The 21,581-nt window shown below is 41.7% G+C and overlaps 1 protein-coding gene across 2 annotated transcripts in view; it reads left to right on the top strand.

Moving 5' to 3' along the window:
• The window catches only part of LOC147888223 (Holliday junction resolvase MOC1, chloroplastic-like), a 99,949-nt gene extending 80,229 nt beyond the window's left edge, over positions 1 to 19,720 (top strand). The window contains exons 6-7 of one of the 2 annotated variants that reach the window (XM_087393663.1): positions 4,975 to 5,047; positions 18,944 to 19,706. In XM_087393663.1, coding sequence (XP_087249789.1) covers positions 4,975 to 5,047; positions 18,944 to 19,035 — 165 coding nt within the window. In that variant the 3' untranslated portion in view covers positions 19,036 to 19,706. Of the gene's footprint in view, positions 1 to 4,974; positions 5,048 to 18,943 lie in introns of both variants that reach the window. The other variant, XM_087393664.1, reaches the window with a different exon arrangement.
• Positions 19,721 to 21,581: the final 1,861 nt, after the last annotated feature.

Here is a 21,581-nt window from a genome sequence, read left to right as displayed (position 1 = left end):
GTCCAGCCTAGGATAGGAGCCCTTCTAGGCCCCCTCAGGGCTGGAACAAGTGAAGGAAATGGGCTGGGGAAGGGCTGCCTTTATAGGCTGCCCTACATCCCTCCCTAGTCCACCTTTTTACGGGGCCAAGGACCCAACCAACCAGCCCAGTTTGGGCAGGTTGGCTCAGCCTTCCAGCCCTATAAATAGGGGCCATCTATGCCCTCATTCCTCACTCAGCCTCCCAGCCTTCAATACTCCCAATAGCTCCCCTCTAGCCCCTCCTGTGCAGCCCTGACACTTTTAGAGTTTGGCCTCTGATCAGCCTCAGTTCAGCCCTCCTAGAAGGTGTCTATGCAGCACAACAGTGGTCAATCCTAGGGCCATTCCTTCATAACTCACCCGTTTGGCAGCCAAACTGGACCCCGATTGAACTAGGATTTCACCCATGGAAACAACAGGCTATGGGATATTTTTCCAACCCATTGTACACTATTTTGGCATCCCTAGCACTAGTTAATTTGCACCCCCGTGTGGGCTCCTTTTTGTACTAATTCGCTCATAAATTTCTACCGTGACCTCTGTTTGACGATCCATCTACACTGGCACATTTCCCTACTCATGTGGGACAATCCTAGGCACATTATTTAACATGATAGTCCATACTACATTAACGCATCTCAAACCCCCCTAACACACCTACATCAACACCTGCACTTGTTGTAGAGGCACCCGTTCCACCTCTCGCCAAATCTACATGCAACTACTCTCTAGCCAACGCCTTTGACAACCCTCTATTATAAAATTTCCAAGAAAGGAGCCAAACAAAAATCAATCTCTCTATTTAGCTGTAAAGCAAATAAATTCCACATTAGTAGCTTATGCTTGGGTATTGATGATAACATAAGCGTAACATAAGCGCATCTTTGCTTATAAGTTATTTGTATTTTTTATTTTTCTCTTTTACTCTTAATGTTGTCTAAATTCACTAATAAACTCTCTCCTTTCCTTTGTTCTTTCGCTTGTTCTATAAAAAAAATTAATTGTAAGATTGGGTATATTCTAGTCTTATGGATGTATATATATTCCACATTAGTAACAAAATTTTAGATAGTTCTAGCTTAGAAAACCTTAACGAAATGAATCAAATCTAAACTAGAACATATCACCATAAGTAGATCTCAAAACTAGAGCTAGAAATAAATTAGAACAACAAATCTATCTTAAGCCTGTTGTGGACTCTAAGAGAAGTGGGCTTTCTTACTAGATCAGCTTAACACTAGATGTGGGCTGAGGAAAATCAGGCTCTGCTCCATAAGGACCTGGGTGATGTCGGGGGAACTCATGCTCCCTTAGATGGTGGTGTTGAATCAGGGAGCTGCCATGAGAGCCTATCCTGCCAAATCAAAAAGGTCACCACCAAGATTTTGACCCCCCGAAACAAGCGACTTGGGTAAATTTTGTGTTGTCTAGTTGTGAGCCTAGCAAACCTTGCATTTAATCTTTGCCTACTTGTTTAATTAGTTGTGTGCATGGGAAGAGGGGTCATGTGACAAAATCATTAAACGACAATGTTTTGACTTTTTGATGTCTGATTTCGACGTTTTTCAAAATTTCTGAGCTGCCGGCATACAAACGATTCTGTCCTACACCATTTGAGCGAAATTTTTTTTGTCGTACGACTTGTCCGTACAGTTGTTTTTCAGCAGGTGATTTCTAGCATTTTTCAGCTGTTTTTTGGGGGTTTTGGCTCAGATTTTGACTTTTGTTTGCCATTCGGGCTTTCCTCTAGCTGCTCTAACCAGTTCTAGCACCGTTTGGCTGGGATTTGCTCCCTCGCGCCTCAGATTTACCTGATTGCTGGCAAATTGCGAGATATTCTTAGATTTGCAGGTTATTTTGTCACATTTGCACTCATTACGGTGACATTTGGCTGCTTTGATATGAAATTTAGGTTTTTTTTGTGACATGCAAGAAATTGCAGTAGATTTGGTGACATTTGGGGCTTTTGTTAGATTTTGTTGATATTTGCAATGATATTTGCTTGGCACAGCCAGGTTTGGGTTCTATTTGCATTTGCCCTTTGATTTGGGCTATTCGTCCTTTGCAATTTGTGGCATTCATGCAACATTTGGGACAGATGCAGCTCCGACTTGCATTGGACAGATTTGTAGAAATTTGCCCTTTGTTTTGGGCTGGTCATTTGCAGGACAACCCTTTTGCAGTAGGGGGTTCTTTGATTGGACATATATTTCTTACAGGTTATTTTTGGGGACAGTTTTGCATTTTGCTATGTGATTGAGTAGCCATCCGGGCATTGACACTTGCAGACATTTGCTGTCATATTTGGTCTGACGTTTGCAGACATTTGCTATCATTTTTGGTATGACATTTGCAGCCAGCAGTCAGATACTTGGGCAGCCAGCTCTTTGCATTGTAGCCTTGAGGCTATGACATTTGCAGGGCATAAAAATTTTTATTTTTTTTGGGATTTTCATTTACAATGGCAAACCATGAATCTTTTGGGATGCTTGTCGCTGAGCATAAGCTTGGTGGCACCAATTATCCCTTGGTGCGTCACCTGTTGGTGTCGAGGAACCTTTAGGGAATTGTATTTGGATCAGAGACTAGATCACTACTCCCTCAGTGGTTGCCGTCGACCCCTTAGTGCCTGCCGTTGAGCCTCCAACACAAGAACAAATTCATTGGGATCAGCGAGATGCACATGCACATGCACATGCACATGCAGTGATTGCCATGAATTGCAAGAGAGTTGTTATACCTCACATTCGGTCTTTAAAAATAGCCAAGACTGCATGGGACACTTTGGCCAGTCTTTATCGGATACACAATGAGGCCAGAGTTGCTTATTTGTGTAATCAACTTGACAATGTTAAGATGAAGGGGGCAGCATGGATGCCTATTTGACACAGGTCAAGGACTTTAGGGAGCAGCTCATCAATGTTGATTAGATTGTACCAGACTCACAAGTTGTGTCTACCACAGTCGATGGACTCCCCGACTCATATCAGGGATTTGTTACAATACTTAGACTAGTGGCCATGGGCAAGCCCAACCACTATTCTTTTGATCAGCTTGTTTCCCTACTCATGCAGGAGGAGCAGAGTTGTCAAAACAAGGCTGCTTCTACTCATGCACATCAAGCCGTTGCTACTGATCATAGGGGCGCAATTGAACATATGAGTAATATTTCCTTTACAGAGCAAGCTCACCTTAATGCTAACCCGAAGTACCCCAATAATAAACCTTTTGATTGACAAAGAGATCAAGGCAAGAGCTTGGGGAACTGTTGGTGCAACCACTACTTGGGCCTGTGCTCTTCAAGTTGGTGCATTAGGTGCAGCATCTACGAGACAGGGTTCATCTCCATTTCACTAGACCCCATAGATGTTTGGCAACCAACACAGTCTTTACCATGAAGTCTATAAAGAGTAATTGGTGCCATCAAGCTTGTCCTCGTGAGACAAAGCTCCACCAAACAACCTATCATTTTGAGCCACTGCATGCAATTCTACAAAGAGTTTGAAGGGACCCTACTTTTGACTCAAAATTGCAATGGGCCTCAAATCTGAAATTGACAAAAGCCCCAAATTTCACGCTTAAATTTATGTGAAATCTGTGGAAGCCCCAAAATTTGCAATGCGAGCAAGGCACAATACTGTAAATGTCCCAATGTAGTGGCTAAATCTGCATGCAAATACGGAAGCATATTGTAACCATCTACAAGGAAAGGTGATTTGAATTTGTACAGTGGGAAATGTATGGACAGGTTGCAATGCGAAACTATACGGCTGTACAAGCGAACTACACAGCGGTGGCACTGAGGTTTGTCGGGTTGCACACAATGTTGAGGAAGCAGCGGGTTGCGAGGACAGACGCAGTGACAAAAATTAATTCGTGCACAATATTGAGGGGTCTCGCATGTGTATTGTGTTGCAAGGAGCTCTACGAAAAAGGTGGCAGCCACTCTTGACGAGACTGATTGTTTGGCACGAGGCATAGAGCGAAGGCGCACAACTCCTAGTAGACAAATAAAGGTCGTAGGGTTGCGCAACTCATAAAATGAGATAGATGATGGCTCTGAGGGTATGTATTTTCCTCCTAGCAAGTTTGCAGAAATCACAAAATAAGATAGATGGCGGCTCCCGATCGCGGACAAATGATTGTATCAACAACCATAAGCCATTCCCACCCTTCATTGCACATTGGGTCGGCTTCCATTTTCACTGATCAAATATTTTTTCCTTGAAAGGAAGATGATTTGTTGGAGGACCTTCTGCTGAGGCAGGACTAGCTTTAGCTGGTAGAGGAGTAGAGATCTGAAACCAAATGTTGGAAATGGGGGTGAGAGAAGAACATGAAAATGTGGAGATTATTAAGAATGCAATATTTGTGTTACAACGAAGGGCCAAAATGAGGAAGATATCCCGCGCCCCAAGGGTGTCTTCACACCACACCACTCATAATCGAACTATCTTCTCTAGAGTCCTTGTATTGAAGTTCCTTATTATATAGCTCGATGAGAGATAGGTATATTGGCCTATACAAGCAATGAGGTTAGTATTTAGTGCCTTTGATTGGGATCTCACCACACTTCTCATAATCTATCTATCTTCTCTAGAGCCCTTGTATTGAAGTTCCTTATTATATAGCTCAATGCGGGATATGTATACTGGCCTATACAAGGGACGAGGTTTGTATTTAATGCCTTGGATTGGAATCTCATCTTGATAATTTAATGGACAGTTTTGAATGCTTTGATCACTCTCATTAAAGTTTGGGTATATGTCATATAGAGCTATTTGGTGAGATGACTTACGTTGTGTATCTGTTCTTGTAGACCCTGGCATTTGCAACATAGAAAGTGAATATGATCTATCTTTGACTAATATCTCATAAGACACTAGTTTGAGCATTGAAAACCATTTTATAAAAATTGATTTTCTTTAAAACACTTGTCGCATGGCAAATCAGGATGACTGCAGGGCAAGTGCTGCTTTGATGTTTCCATCTTTGGCACCACGATTGAGGCGGAAAAAAGATCATGGTAAGTGTATTACACATTCAAGCTATGCGAGTGTGCATGTGTGGACAAGGTGGAACATGCATGCACACATGCTTGTTTGTTGTTCTTAATCTTGAGTGTTTCAGAATGTAGCAAATGTCAGTCAACCTAGGAGCGGGATCCATTCTTGAGGTGATAGGTATGATAGGATCCATTCTTGTCCATTGTTGTTACGACTTGTAAATGAGTCCACGTAGGCTTGTTGGCTTTCCCGTTTTTGTACACTGAATATCTTTTGCATGGAGTACATTCGATATGGCTCATTTGTAACGTGTACCGCATGTTATGGCTGCCTTGGTGAAATGCACCTGAAGAAACATGGAAATAAGCTATGAATGTAACGCTATCCTTGGAATGGAAATTGGTGACTGAAATCTGAAAAGAAGGGGCCAAGAACACAGATTGCAAGTAGAAAGCATTGAAAATTGTGCGCAAATATCAATGGCCTCATGACCAACTGCAAGGGTTTTCATTGTATATTAGATGGATGGTTGCTATCACATCCTTTATAATGATGATACAGCGGCTTATGATGTTACTTTGGTCAATTATTAACTTTTCAAGCTATATGGTGAGGGGAAGTTTACTTAATTGACTATGCAAAGGAACGTTGGATCCTTGTAATGTGGCAGATCTTCCTCATAACTTTAAATTAACATTTGGATCTTACTAGATGTGTGTTTTTTGTAGGGCCTTGAAATCAACCACTATGAAAATGTTTGAGAGAATGGAATTGAAATCCTTGGAAAGTAAAATTACAAAGGGAGCACATGATGTAATGACCAATCTCAAGGGTCTTCATCTTTTTAAAGTTGCTGAAATCTGCAGCTGTAAGTTTCCCCCCGAGGATGCAGTACACAACGCAGAGTGTTGATATTGGTGTGACTAGAGTGATCTCTTGATGCACATTAAGTCATGCTAGGAACCTCCCTTTGCCTAAAATGGAAAATCTGTATAAACCAAACTGCCATGCCCCATGTGAGCAGAAGAAGCAAGCTGGAGATATCCACAATGTAGGTAGGATATTAAGAGAAGGGCACTGTCTTTGGCTATGAGGCTTGCTCTAGTCTAGCTAGAACCACTCGTTGGGATCTTGCACCTCACGGAGTTGGGTGACTCCCAAGTTGGCGCCGGCTTAATAATGCATTAGTGTCCCCGGTTGGAAGGAGCTACTACTAAAGAAAAAGGGAAGAGGGGGGGGGGCGCTCTATTTGACATGCTTTACCATCCACCATGCTAAATATCATTGGATGATTGTGATGGTATCCTCACTTTCCGATAGACCCTTGCTTATGAAAGTTGTCCTTACCAAATGCAAGAAGCTTGTCACCTGTGTAGGTTCATTGATCCGCGCATCTCAAGTATGAAAGGTTGAAGAGTCTCCGACTTGGGGCAAGTTGTGTGATCTTGCTCACGACCCTCTGAAATTGATTGGACCATTGTCCCATTGGGCCTATCCTACTTGCTCAAAGGAAAGGCAAACCTCTCATCTCAGTTTTATGAGGATATGGACGCACCTTCACATGGGTTCACCCTAGACAAATCCATAAGGTAGAGAGGAACTCGAGACAGATGCAAGTTTGGACACAGATGTCCGTGAATGATTTACATGAACTTGGACCTCACCCCTTGAAATAGAAGTGGTTGCCGATGTGTGACTTGTCGTGGATTCACATAAGTGAAATCTGAACTACATCAACTTGCTCCAATGGAGACGACTTGAGAAGAAATATGAGGTGGTTAGAGGCTAGCTCTATCAATGTAAGAGATCAAACCCCTATCTGACAGGATGAACACCATACAGCCAGAAAAGCTTGCCAAAATAGGCACTGGGGAAATGAGCTTAAAGCTGATGTCGTAGCAGAAATAGAAAGTCATGAGATTTTGGGCAATGCCAAAATAAATGAGGCATAATCTCTCTCAAGGATAGACATCTGTGACGGGTGGCATGGGCAATGTGTCTACGTGCCAAAATCTAACCACAAGTGGAACACGCCAAAAGAAGATATGTTGCCGAAGTAGAAGTTTGCAAGGGCAAATTTGCCGCAACCTTTACCGTCACCATTAGGGAACACGTGCTATAGACCAGACGTGATTTGCTTGAAGAGAAACTCAAGGAGGAGACATCAGGACCTTATATAGCGATGCAACCATGATGTTTCCTAACATTCCGAATGAAAGGCCTGGTCTTTGAGTCGGTCCAGAGTCTCAAGACGAGGCATTTTTTGAAAGCGATAAAGCATCTGTGACAATAAGTGCCATAGGGGCTGGTATTGCTGTCCCAAGCCAAAGTGTCTGACTACTGTAGAAGAAGATAGCACCAAAGCAACATCATCAAGCACATTTCCCACAAGGCATATTCGTTTGGACCAAATAAACAAAGAGCGATGGAGTTCTTGCAATTCCAATGGAAGTAGAAACAACTTTGACCAATGAATGCTTTCAGCATGTAAGGAGTTCCAAGCAAGAGTATCACGGCCATGCCATTTAAGGTGAAAGAGTATGTGCTTTCAATCAGAAAGCAAGTGAGTGACAAACGGACAGCCCTTAATCCTGCCATTAATATGACCCAAGAGAAAATCCCATTGGGTAGGCTGCCAGCGACCAAAGGTTGTAGTAGACAAGTGCAAAAGTAAACATCTCATCATGTATACCCGAGGCTGATCACCTTACCTGAACTAAAGCATCATTTTTCCCTTATGAGCTAGAATATGGAGGTGAATATTAAGAATATTCAAACCCCCACGCATTTTCGGTGAGCACATGTAATCCATAGAAAGTAATTTGAGGCTTCACGTCGGTGACGTGACCACCAAAAAAGTTCCATAATATTAGAGATGAAACAGGAGATGTCATGCTTGTAAACATCATAAGGGGTAGATAAATTCTATATGTAGGCAACTAGGATTGATTTAACTTGCTCCAGGTGCGTGCAACTGCCTCATGATTGACTTTATTCCGGTTGAGATGAGTACCCAGAGGTTCATTATCTGCCATATGAAACCCGAACAACTCCTATTTTTGAACAATTTTTGAATTTTAAACTTTTGTTCCAAACAAAGTTTCTAGTATTTGCCAATTCCAAGCTGTTGTCTTGGAAATATCTACATGGTGCAAATAATCCACTCCTAAGGCCTGACCTAGGATCCCAAAGCCTTATCATTCTTGAGATCCCAGGCTTGGATTTTTTCACTTCCTTGATTACCGGCCGATTTCTTTTCCGACCCTGACACGACTTCCTAGAGCCCTTTTTGCATGAGTAGCAATCTTGTAAAGATTTCCCACAATGCAAAATTTTTTCCATTAAACGTGATGATGGTTGAATCTCCCAAACCGGACTTGTCCAATTTTGACCAGCTATCCATCTCGACACCTTCTCACAAGCCTCAATGTGGACTACTCACCAAGACCATAAGCCTCTCGACAATCTCATGACCAGCCCTAACACATTCTCAGAGAAAGTGACTCTAATACCAACCAATTGATAGAATTCAATTCTAGCAGTTCTACTTTCTCTCCACAATCACGCTTAATCACCATTCGAGAGTTTCACATAAAATAATACAAAAAAGGAGAAATTCGAGCACATGAGATATTGATAAAAACCTAACAAATATCTTTATTCACTAGAAAGGATACTTAGACACGAATTCGACCATTGCTCATTTCTATGGGGCTTTTAGCAGTTTACAAGAGACTCCAAAAGACTTGCAATAGACCTAGCCACACACACGCACACTTTTTTTTTTTGGGTGAGAACTTTGAGTACTTTATATTACAAGAGAGCCAACTCAGAAACAGATAAGCTAAAAAGTTTACATCAAGAGAAAATCTCCATGTAAGACCAATATACATCATGATCTATGCATCGCGTTTGCAAACAATCGAAAAGTGATTGCTCCAAAGACCGACGGAAAAAAACAAAAGGAGAGAAATTGGATCACCAAAGACTCCATCGCGTTTGCAAACAATCGAAAAGTGATTGCTCCAAAGACCGACGGAAAAAAACAAAAGGAGAGAAATTGGATAACCAAAGACTCCATGATTTCTATGTTTCCAGAGAGTCCATAGTGCCAGTAGTGAACCCAGGTAAAAAACACACTTTTTTTTTGGGTGGAAAGAGTTATTTTTATAATACAGATTCACAATCCCAAAGCAGGATGTGCTCAAATACATCAAGAGAAGATTTCAAGATATGACAAATATACATCATGATCAAAAGTCCCTGTTTGCAAGCAATCAAAAAAAGATTGCTGCAAAGAGTGCCTGAAGAAGGAGTATAGGGAGAAAAAGGGATCACTAAAGACTCTATGATTTGTATCTTTCCAGAGAGTCCATAGTGAACCCATACAAAAAACAAATCAAAACCCTGTCGGTGTGGGTGAATCCGAAATAACCAGAAAGATTTTCCAAAAGCCGCACTGGGAAATTTGGTTTGTAAACGATGGTGGAGCAATCCCAAAAAGTCACGAGTGTGAGAGCAATGCAAAAGAAGATGAGGCACTGACTCTTGTGGAGCCAAGCATCTGTGACAAAAATAAAAGGTTGAAGCATATGAGTAATAAGATACCAAACAAGACAGCAATGCATGCCAAGATTGAATTTTGCAGCAGCCTGAGGAAAAGAAAGAGGGATCCCATCATCATGAATCACATTTGCAACAAAATGGATCCCCTTAATACTCTCAAAATACGAACGTCGAGGCTCGCGCAAAGCCAACGAAGGGGAAAATGCTCTCGACCAATGTATGCTTTCAGAACATAAAGAATTGCCCTGTAAAGACTCTCTACCATTCCATTCCAAGTGAGATAGAATATGTTTCAGTCGATCAACATTTTGGAGATCAGTGGGGACAGGGGTAGTAAGTTGAGAGAGCAAATGATGCATCATGGCAGCCCATGGCTGAGAACCCTGCATAAATTGCAGCATCATTTTGCCTTTATGAACAAGAATATGTACATGAAGATTTAGAATATTAAGTCCTCCATGCATCTTGGGAGAACATAAATGCTGCACCGAAAGTAACCGTAAGCTTTTTTTGTGATGTTTAGAGCGCCAAAGGCTTTCATAACCAGAGAGATGAAGGTTGCAAGATGCCCTTTGTTGAACATGATCAAGGGCAAATAAAATTGTATGTATGCCATAAGAATGGATTGAACAGTCTATAGCCTGACATGCAAAGGCCATGGTGGCAAGTTTCCAATATTCAAGTTTCTTCTTCAGTTTTGCCAAAACCCAATCAGATTGTTGTCGACGAGTAATCATCCAACCAAGAGGATAGCCCAAGTAACGAACCAGTTGATTTGGTTGAGCAATTTCGCCAAGCCACAAGAGAGAATGCCATTCCTTGGAATGCAAAGGGAGTGGATTTCTGTAAATTAACATGAAATCCAGCAGCCAAACCAAAAAGAGAGAGTGCTTGCATGAGAGAGGATAAATCCTGCCTACTATTCCTTGGAGTAAAAAAAGAATCATCAGCATATGCTTGAGTAATCAGCGTACCACTTCCAAGAATGTCCAAACCATGAAGCCTATCTATTGCCACCAGATGATCCATATACTGAAGCATGGGATGGGTAGCAATAGCATAAAGCAATGCACTAAGTGGACAGCCCTGACGAATGGAGCATCGGAAAGAGTCCATGCTTCAGATTTATCTCCCGAGAGTATGCAAGCAGTCTTATTGTCACTGTAAAGCCAATAAATAATATTCTGCAGTTTTTTACCAAAACCCAATACATGCATAGTCTATGAAATGAAATCCCATTGAATTGTGTCAAAAGCTTCAGTAATGTCAACCTGTAATAGTAAAACATCCTGCTCTGTATATTTGGCGTATTCTATACCGACATATGCATTAGCAATATTATCTGTAATATGCCGTCGAGGAACAAAACCATATTGAGCAGGATGAAGTCTATCATGTAGATACCCTTTAATGCGATCAACTACCATCTTGGTGATGATCTTGTGAACAACAGGCATAAGGGTAATTGGCCTTCAATCAGCCACGGATTCACATATATTCTTTTTTGGAATGAGCTTGACAATCCCTTTTTTCCATGAATTAGGAAGATGCTGATTTTCCAAGTAGAATTGATCATGCATAAAAGAGGCAGCTTAAGAATGTCCCAATATGCAAAAGAATGTCCCAATATGTCAACTGTGAGGCCATCCCATCCTAGAGATTTCCATTTGCCACATTATTTTAAAGCATCAATCGACTTTGTTTCAGTAAAAGGCATTTACAGTGTTCAGTAGCCTGCATAGGAGAAACAATGTGAGAAACATATTGAAGTAGAGCATTCGTGGCTTGAAGAACATCTTGTGAAGGGAGATCTGCCATCCCAAACTGATGCGAAAATGATCAACACATACTGCAGCAAGTTGTGCTCTTGAACAAGTCCAAACCCCATCAGGCGTAAGAGCACGACAAATATTTGAAGATAGCCTCTTGCAATGCAAACTTTTAAAAAATTCTTTAGACGAGCATCCTTTGTCGAGGAAGGCCTTTTGTCTTGATCTTGTCTCCCACTTAGAGATTTTCCTGTGATCATTACTTTGGAGATAATGCCGAGCTTGACATAAAGAAGAGCTTTCATCCATGGAGAGAGGCCGAAAATGGCTGAGCTCAGTTAAAGATTGGCAAGTCCATTTTGCTTGAGCTAATTTGCCCGCAGAGTCTTCATGTAATTCTTACCATAGGTCGTGATAACAGATTGCATGCGAGCAACAAAAGTATCCCAAGCATAATCTATATCAATAAGGCTTTGAGAGGAAAGAGGCTGACATGCATTAAAAACCATGTCTTTGTAGACAGTATGTTGCAAGTAACTGTTGTTTACAATGAGCAACCTTCTATGAGATAATCGATCATCTGGTATATCATGCAATGATATTCTCAGCCAGCCAGGAGCATGATCCGAATGCACAAAGGTATAATCCACCCACATTTTTGAAGTAAGATTGTCATAATGCTGTGGATTAGCCCTGTACCAATGATCCAGGTGTGCGTGATAAGAGGAGACTGCATTGTGTTGAAAAGTGAAACCTAGCATAAAAGGTAGAGATTCTTTCCATAAGTCAGTCAAACGAAGCTGAAGTAAGAGCTGAGACCAATGATCTTTTTCAAATGCCAACATATGAGTGCGTCCAGTTTTATTATCTCCAGGTTGAGGGGTATTATTAAAATCTCCACATATGAATACATGATAACACTAGGGATAGCTCTGCATGTCCTCCCAAATTTTTCCTCTAGCATGAGATGATTGTGGAGCATAAACTGAAGCAAACTCAAAAATCTCTCCCTAAATTAAGCATTGCACAACAATCCATCTTCCATAGATTATCATTAAAAGCCACTGCAGGCTGCAATTCATGTCTCACCAGAAAGACAACTCTCCTGAAAAAGAATGCTGTCCAGCATAGAAAATATCATAACCATGAAAGTGTCCATGCTGTCCTGCATACATGTGCTGATTGTGCTCTTGAAGAGCTACAATGTGAGGCTGTAATTTATTGAGATACACCCAAACTAATTTCCGTTTCCTAGTATCTATCACACAAACCCTGCACATTGAGAGTCAAGCATTTAATATGTGACAACATATTTACAATATATGTACAGCTGAGCCCAAAATGCAAATCAAGTCTGCATATCCACCTCAGGGTCAGGGCCCCTATCCTAAGGTAACACCATTGCCTTTGGAGAGGACAGCGAAGTAGCAATGTCCTCCTCCGGGAAAAGAGTTTGGTTGGCTGTGACAGCAGCCCAAGTAATGCCTACACCCGAATTTTGTTCAGGGGTGTGACCATTGGAGGAAGGCCCATTCCAAGTGCGAGGAGGTAGAGGTCTCATAGCTGCAACAGTTTTTCGTGGAGTTTGCTAGACTTCCTGCACTCAGACTGCTTCTGCTTTTTATGCTGTCCCAACCTATCTTTGTGGAAGGTTTTCCAATGGCATATCACCAATGTTGTGATGTCAAAACCCTGCGAACCGGAAGAGGTTTGACCTTGGTCACTGGGTACGTGTTTTCTCCAAATGCTTGAGCCCTAGAAATCACTGACTGACAGCTCCGAAAGTAACTGTATGGCAAAGCAAGCAGAGAGTAGGTGTACGGACGGGGGGAAATCAGAAAGGCTGTAAGGAAGTTTTTACAATAGACTGTACGGACGTACGACAGGCAGTATGGACAAGTGTACATGCACTTTTATCTGTCGCACTTTTATGACAGATAGTACAGGCAGAAAACTGTACGGACATATGATGGGCGTATGTATAACAGGTTGTACAGAGGACTGCCACGAGCAGAAAAAAGACAGTACGGGCAAAAAGCTTGACAGTACAGATGACAAAAATGCCAGATAGTACGGACGAAAAGAGGACTGCATGGAAATCAAGTGGGTACTGACAAGATCACGTCAGCCCGGAACAGCAAGCATGTACGGACGAAGGGACGATGATGGAAAATGTACGGATGCACCAAGCACGTATGGGAAAAGTACGGATGCAGCAGCAAGACGTATGGGTAGCCAGATGGCTAAAGAAAAACCAGCACACACGCTCGACAATGGACACTCTCGCTACGTCCTCTCTGACACACTTTTTTTTTGTGAAACCAGTAACTATAAAATTAACATGAAATCAATGTACATGACATTAGACTCCAAAAGAGAGCCTAATGAAAGAACTCAAAAACAATGAGAAAACACTTCAAGGCTAGTAGCATCCAAGTCCCTCGCAGCATAACTATCATATAAAGATTGCTTGAGGGACATTCTGAAGAAAGCATATGCCTGAGGAAACTGTTGTCCCATCCTAAAATGCAATCTCTGTGTCCAAATAGTCCATAATACCCAAAAACGAGTCCAGTGAAAGAAAAGGAGGAATGGAGACATCTGAGATGAGAAGCATCCAAACATCCAGAAGAGTTTCCTAAATTTGATAGAGGGAAACCGGAGCCGCAGCAAATGAGAGACATGAGTGATCAATATCCGAGAGTGCGGGCAAGACCATAACAAATGGGGAACTGTCTCACGATGATGAGAGCAACGGGGGCAGGAAGAAGAAGCAATACGACGTGCTTCCAATTTCACCCCAATGGACACACACACACACACACACACACCAAGTAAAAAACACACACACAAACACACGCACACACACACACACACACGCATGCACACAGACTCAATACCAAGAGCACATTGCTCATGACAACGTGCTCATTATATAGAAACTATCATGCCGACTCTGCTGCCAGCAACTCCACGCTATATGACTCAAGAGCTCTAGCTCTCCCAAACAATCCAAGTATCACCTAAGTGCTTGCTGCAAGCGAAGAGTCTCAAGTGAGTCTCATGAGACTCCCAGATACAAGCACCTCCATGAGATAATCGGAGAAGACAAAGGATGTAACCATCTGGAACCACCTTAATAAGAAACATAGAAACCTTGTGAATGATGGTGAGGTACCAACACTGTATTCCTAAAGATTATGGGACAGTACGAACTGGTGAAGTTTACAAACTATCAGATCAGCATGCTACTGTGGGCCTATTGTATGGTTCACGTGATTAAAGATGTTACCTATGAGTTGGCGTTACCTTCTAGAGTGAGGATACATCTAGGTTTTCATGTTAGCTGCCTAAAAGAGATGTTAGGTGCAGTTGTTAGTTTGGTTTCCATTGAGGAGGAATAGGGTAGTTTTTGAGCTTCTTCTCACATGAAGGGACGTGGCAATTCCCTGATTTAACTTGCTAGTGTAAGGCTGTTTCTTGGTGGGGAAATCTTATGACATCAAGTCATATCATGAGCTGGCAGCAGGATGGGGATAGGTCCAAGCAATGGAACCATATAATGGGGTCCAAAGTGCCGTTAGTCTATACCTGTGTATGGGTGTACTTAAGTTAGGGACACCCCTGTGTTGGTCTATGTGTATGAGCTGAAGGCTCATTTCTGGGCGTTCCATGGGGTGAACTCTCTAGGATACCAGGATATACAACATGCCTATGTCTAGTCTCGCGAAACACCTGAATTGCTGGAGTCCTATGGTATGGCACACCGGGGTTGTGGCTATGGATGACATGGCTTGGTGCTTGGCTAACCTCAAGCTTGGAGGGTGATCCTTTGTACTAGATCTAGGGTTGGGTGGAGAGCTTGCAAGCTCTCTCAAGGTCATTGCTAACACTTGGTGGTTTTGCATATTAGGTGCTACAAAGTTTGATCCAAGATGTCACCCAGGTTTGGGCTTAGGTACCCCTCACCTACGTACATGTTTCAGCCTGGGAAAGTGTACGATTCAACACCTTTTCAAATCAGGAGGCATCTTTGGGAGTTGAAGAATCAAGGTAATAGTGCCTTATGTCTACGTGGTTGAGCATGATCAAGATTAAGGATTTTCAGGAATCTTTACCATCGAAATATTAATGGGAAATGGGACAGCCATGGATAACTTGAAGAACATCACTTTCAACAACTGTGCATGGTGGACCAAGGTTCAAAGAGGGACTCAGGAGTGATCGACTTGACGTCCATGATTGGAGATTGATAGAGGGTTATGGGACCCGGATGATGAGTAAAATTGTAGGGTGCCACACTTGTAAGCCTCGAAATGGCCAACGGACCCACTAGGCATAGTTACCAGAGAACACCGTGCCGTCCCAAAGAAATAGGGCAAGGGGTAACCCCTGGAATGCACTAGAACCTGAAACACTTGAGAACGGCATCCCAGCATTCTCGAAATGTTTCCAAAACGCTATTGCCTTGGGTTTTGGGTTCAAGGGCTTTTGTAGTCTCAGTTTTGTTACATACATCATCTACTTGACTATTGAGTTTTGGCTGTTTGGTATTGAGGGCCCGAGGCACTTGCTTGTAGCCATGTTGATATCACATGGGCCTATAGTTGTGGGGCATGCCTCGTTTTCTTGTATATTGCATATTTATATGCTCTACGATCTATTGAATATCATGCATCATCTATGGTATAATGTTAGAAACTCGTGGTCTTCGTACCTAGATTTTACACGAATGAGTTGCATGCTTTCTATGGTGGATGGCATTTGTATATCGAGACTCAACGGAGTTTGGACCTTGTTAAAGTGCGATTCTGCAAAGCCCTATACTTCTTTTAATTGATCAAAGGGGCTATTGGCATATATCTCCTGAGCAAATGGATGGCACTTGGCCCTATATTTTGTTACTACCATGATTAGCAAGATGCTCTGGTTATCAATCTGCTATACTCATTGGAAGCTGGGGGTGGTCATTTATGGAAGCTTACGTAAGTTGAGCACTGCATTTCCCTCGAAAGAAGACACTGAACTCACTGCCTGCAGTTGTAGCTTGAGTGAAGAGATTTTGGACTACCTTTTGATTAGCCTTCTCCTTTAGTGCTAGCCTTCATCATGGCTGAGTCTGCCCTTCACCTCCGGAGTGCCGACAGAAACTCAGTACGAAGACTTTGTATAAATGGATGCTCAAGTATGTGTGGGTGTGTGGATTTGTATGTGTGAGAGCATATTTTTATACTATGGTCTACACCCACTGTTGGGCGTTGATGACGTCAGTGGGGATGTCATAGTAGCTAGTCCCTGCTATGCATGATGGAGTTTATGGTTTTCAACCTTGTGAGTGACTCTCATGAGATTGAAACTGCACTATGTTGTGTTTTTAGAGGATGAGTTTGGGAATGTTCCTGGATTCATCTAGGTATATGCTTCTGTCGTATTAGCGGACATGCAAATTTCACCTTGTGAAGTTTTCATCCAAGTTGCGGCCTGCTGGTATTGTGATAATTCTTTCTATCTTAAATGGTGCGTTGCCCTATCAGCTAGATTTAGATTTAGATGCTTGTTGAGGAGAGACTAAAATGAAAATGTTTAGACTTCACAAGCAGTTGTAGCTGGAATGAAGAGATTTTGGACTACCTTTTGATTAGCCTTCTCCTTTAGTGCTAGCCTTCATCATGGCTGAGTGTGCCCTTCACCTCCGGAGTGCCGACAGAAACTCAGTACGAAGACTTTGTATAAATGGATGCTCAAGTATGTGTGGGTGTGTGGATTTGTATGTGTGAGAGCATATTTTTATACTATGGTCTACACCCACTGTTGGGCGCTGATGACGTCAGTGGGGATGTCATAGTAGCTAGTCCCTGCTATGCATGATGGAGTTTATGGTTTTCAACCTTGTGAGTGACTCTCATGAGATTGAAACTGCACTATGTTGTGTTTTTAGAGGATGAGTTTGGGAATGTTCCTGGATTCATCTAGGTATAGTCTTCTGCCGTATTAGGGGACATGCAAATTTCACCTTGTGAAGTTTTCGTCCAAGTTGCGGCCTGCTGGTATTGTGATAATTCTTTCTATCTTAAATGGTGCGTTGCCCTATCAGCTAGATTTAGATTTAGATGCTCATTGAGGAGAGACTAAAATGAAAATGTTTAGACTTCACAAGCAGTTGTAGCTTGAATGAAGAGATTTTGGACTACCTTTTGATTAGCCTTCTCCTTTAGTGCTAGCCTTCATCATGGCTGAGTCTGCCCTTCACCTCCGGAGTGCCGATAGAAACTCAGTACGAAGACTTTGTATAAATGGATGCTCAAGTATGTGTGGGTGTGTGGATTTGTATGTGTGAGAGCATATTTTTATACTATGGTCTACACCCACTGTTGGGCGCTGATGACGTCAGTGGGGATGTCATAGTAGCTAGTCCCTGCTATGCATGATGGAGTTTATGATTTTCAACCTTGTGAGTGACTCTCATGAGATTGAAACTGCACTATGTTGTGTTTTTAGAGGATGAGTTTGGGAATGTTCCTGGATTCATCTAGGTATATGAACTCACTGCCTGCTCATTCTGAAACATGCATTCCCTTTTCTCAGTTAACGCTTTGTTTTGTTAATCATCCTAGTATGTGTATAGTGAAACAGAGCATATGATAGTTACATGAGGCAAAGTCCGGTTGAATGAGTCCTGGACTCTTTGCTTGTCACTGATGAGATATGAATGAGTTTGCCTGCAATGTCTTCCATTGATGAAATACACAGATGTTCCAATGGGGAAAAGGAGGATTGACACAGTTTTTATGTCCTCTGTGGCTTCGAGCCAGCATAGTTCTTACGAGGCATTTTTATAACTCACCACGCCAAGGGTCATTTAAAGGAAGTTAGTTAGTGGGGATGTGGTGACCAGTTCCCGTCTTCAAAGTCTGTCATTGCATAGTTATACATGTGCCCCTGGAGGGTTGTGAGACTCTTACATAAATGCCATTCTCTCAGCTGTATCTTGCAATGAAGTCGTAGGGGGTGTGATGGCTGTAGTGAGGTGAAATGTTTGTTGCTCAACAAGGCAGTGCCTTACAATGAAATATTCTTAGTTTGGTGGCTATGCTTCTCTCTGTGCGTGGGGTTTGCAGTTGGGATCCAATTGTAGTGGGTGCAAGCAGAAATTTGCTCTCTGTCTTTATATCTATCTTCTTAGTGTAAGCAGAAACTTGTGATTCATTTTTATCTGTATGCCTATCATGGTAGCAGGTGCTGTGGTGTACTTTGACTTACTACTACTACTACTACATTTCACGTCAATCTTTAAAAATGTTCTTCCATGGTTTTCCTAATAGAAGTTTCGTGTACTGTTAGTTTTAAAAACTTTTAAGACCTTTGATAGACTTTATGATTGATGCGCTAGTCTAAAGATTCAAGCTCCCTTCATAAGTGGAATACTTTCACTGCTTTGTTAGCTGCAATGGCAGATATGTTGTGCTTGCTGTAGGCAGATCAAGGCTGTTTGTAAGGTGCATGCTGGAGGGGAGGTCAGAGGTCTGGCTATGTTTAAACATTCTTCCAAAATGATATTGATGCTTCCATGTCTGCTTGCAGGTCGTGCTGAAGCCCTCTTAATAGCAGCATATGGTAAAGGAATTCCTGCACCTGTAAAGGAGGTTCCCGGTAATGAGATCGTCCTGACATGAATACCGCTTCCCCTCTCAAAGGACACAGTAGATGGTTTTCAACGCTTTCTTGATTCCTTTGTGTGGCATTTACATTTTACAAAGTACCAAAGAAGCCAACCTTTTACCAAAAACCCGAGGCTAATATCCCATCATCGCTTCTTGTAACAAGTCTTTTATTGGGAAGAAGACACATTCATATCAACAAGTGAGGTATATGCTGATATGAACTGGCATGTTTTTTTGTTGCAAGTGTTGTTTTTCCGTACTTGGAGATTTTACAAAAGCAACTCTAAGCTAGACTGTTGCAATGAATCACTCCTATGTCTTACTGTACAACTTTTTGCTTTGTATTTGAATGACAGTTTTGTTCTACTAAGAAGAAATATCGACACTTAGTCACAATTGCTCAAAATGAAGAAATTTTATTCTATCATAACAGGTAAAGCAAACTTGGACAAAACACTAGTTTAGGTGACTATCATGCAATGTTACTTAACACAAGGAGCTGTATGCGTGGATCTATAAGTATCCCAATACTTAAATGTAGCCATCCTCCTAAGGAAATTCTCTCTTTGAAATGCCATTTTGGTGGCATGTAGCTGCACCAAGGAAACCCAAGTCCTTTGAATGTGTGCACGTGTGCACGCACGCAGGGATGCACAAAAAGTGCCCTTGTACCTTGACTTGAATATAATGTGTGAACTTTATTTTTAATTCACTTACTACGCAAGAAATTAGCGGCCCGGCCCGTTCTCTTTTCCTCCAATTTCCCTTTTTGTTACCCTTCTCGCGTATCGGTCGGACTTCCCGTCGTGCGGGGATTGACATATCCATCTATGCAAAAGGGAAGTTGCTTGAGGATCCAGAATGAGACATGGTCTAATATTGATGCATTACTTTAAAGAGGTTAAAGAGTTGTTCCAATAAACATTTGGCCAAAGCAAATTGGGTGTAGGAACATGTTTGGGGGATTGACTTTCAAGCATCGTGATTGATAGGATTAAATCTTAATACTCAAAGACCTCAATCATTGCCCTTTCATATACGTACTTTTTAGCAGGTGTTTGTCTTTGTTGATTCTCTAGTTTTGTTGTCTGTTGAGCTTGCCCTTTTTCTCGATCGTACTTCAGTCGAGGTGATTTTCATCCACTAGCTATTTCTTTTTCAGAAAACACGTTTTTTGCCCTACGTGCCTTTCTTTGCGGCATTTTAATCTCCGGATTCTCTCTATCATCCATTGATCGGACTTGTAGTAGATACCAGCATAAGGAGGGTTGGTTGCAAGTTGCATACCTTAATCCTTATGATTGCATCATAGCTTGACTTACAGGGGTTGTTAAAGCTCCCATAAGTGTCCAACCCATCAGTTAGGTAAGGTTGGTGATGTGGCATAGGTCCTAGTATAGAATCTTGAGTCATTGGAAACCTACCAAAGGAGCTATCGGTGACACTTAGTCGCGGTAGATGTCATAGCTTAACCAATTACATCCTACAAATTAGGGTTTTGGACAGTTGCTTCCATTCCATAAAGATCCACAAATGTTGTGGGTAGCCCTTGTGCAAGCATCAATGAAGTCCATGCAAGATTTTGGGGCATCACCATATTGGCAATACCATACTGAGCTCCCATCTTTGCTATGTCCGAGTACCCATTAATTATCATAGTGCCATCAAAGACGCTAGTCGTAGCATTCCGGAAAACCACATCTTGGTGAACTTTTAATAAACCAACTCACCTAGTCATCTTGGGCAAGAGGTGTTGGCCTTTGCCTCTTGTCTATAATCAACTTCACCTTGTTAGCAATGTTTAGATAGTATCATATGGAAGTATAGTTATACGTGAGTTTCTTCTTCAATCAGTTGCATATCCTAGTAGGCCAAAAGCTTAAAGAAATGCATTCTTAATGCATCCAAAATGCAAAGTGACCCACCCCAAGCTTTGGTAACCAAGCACTAGCAAAAACATTCGTGAGTCGTCATAAAAATTCTTAGCTTTTCAGTATCCGCGTCTTGATTATAGGCCAAAGCCATCGTATTCAACCTATTAGCATGGCCATTAGGGTCTTCGCCTATCCCTTTAACGAGATTATGACAAGTAGTAGAATTTTGATTTGTCATTGCTAGTCGCAAGGGTGGTTCAAATGGGATGTCTTGTTATAGATTTGGAAGTAAAAGGTCAATAATTGGTTCTTTCAAAGGTCTTGTGATAGATTTGGAAGTAAAGGGTCAATAGTTGGTTCTTTCATCGGAAAGTCATGTTAGGCTATCATCCTCAAATGGGTATGAATTTCATAAGTAGATGATCTATGTCTCCCTACCTCAACTCTTTCTATATGGCGTATCCTTCTCTGGAGTCATCCATTTAAGCGATAGCTTGTAAATGCTCATCCCACACTTAATGAAAAGATAGGTGTCTCAAAGTTTTCTGTTATAATGAAGACTTAATTGGTAGTCATATAAATGATATCAGTAAAAGATAAGGTGTCTTAAATTTTTATTCTGTAATCAAGAGTTAGCTAGTCATCATATAAATTATATGACCAATCATAAACTCCAAGAAACCC

Source organism: Dipteris shenzhenensis, chromosome 22, assembly GCF_047967505.1.
Source record: "Dipteris shenzhenensis isolate YYH24624 ecotype China chromosome 22, Dip_SZ_1.0, whole genome shotgun sequence".
In the NCBI taxonomy this organism is placed as follows: Eukaryota; Viridiplantae; Streptophyta; class Polypodiopsida; order Gleicheniales; family Dipteridaceae; genus Dipteris; species Dipteris shenzhenensis.
The sequence above is the reverse complement of the archived record's forward strand: the minus strand, read 5'-3'. Positions and strand labels throughout refer to the sequence as shown.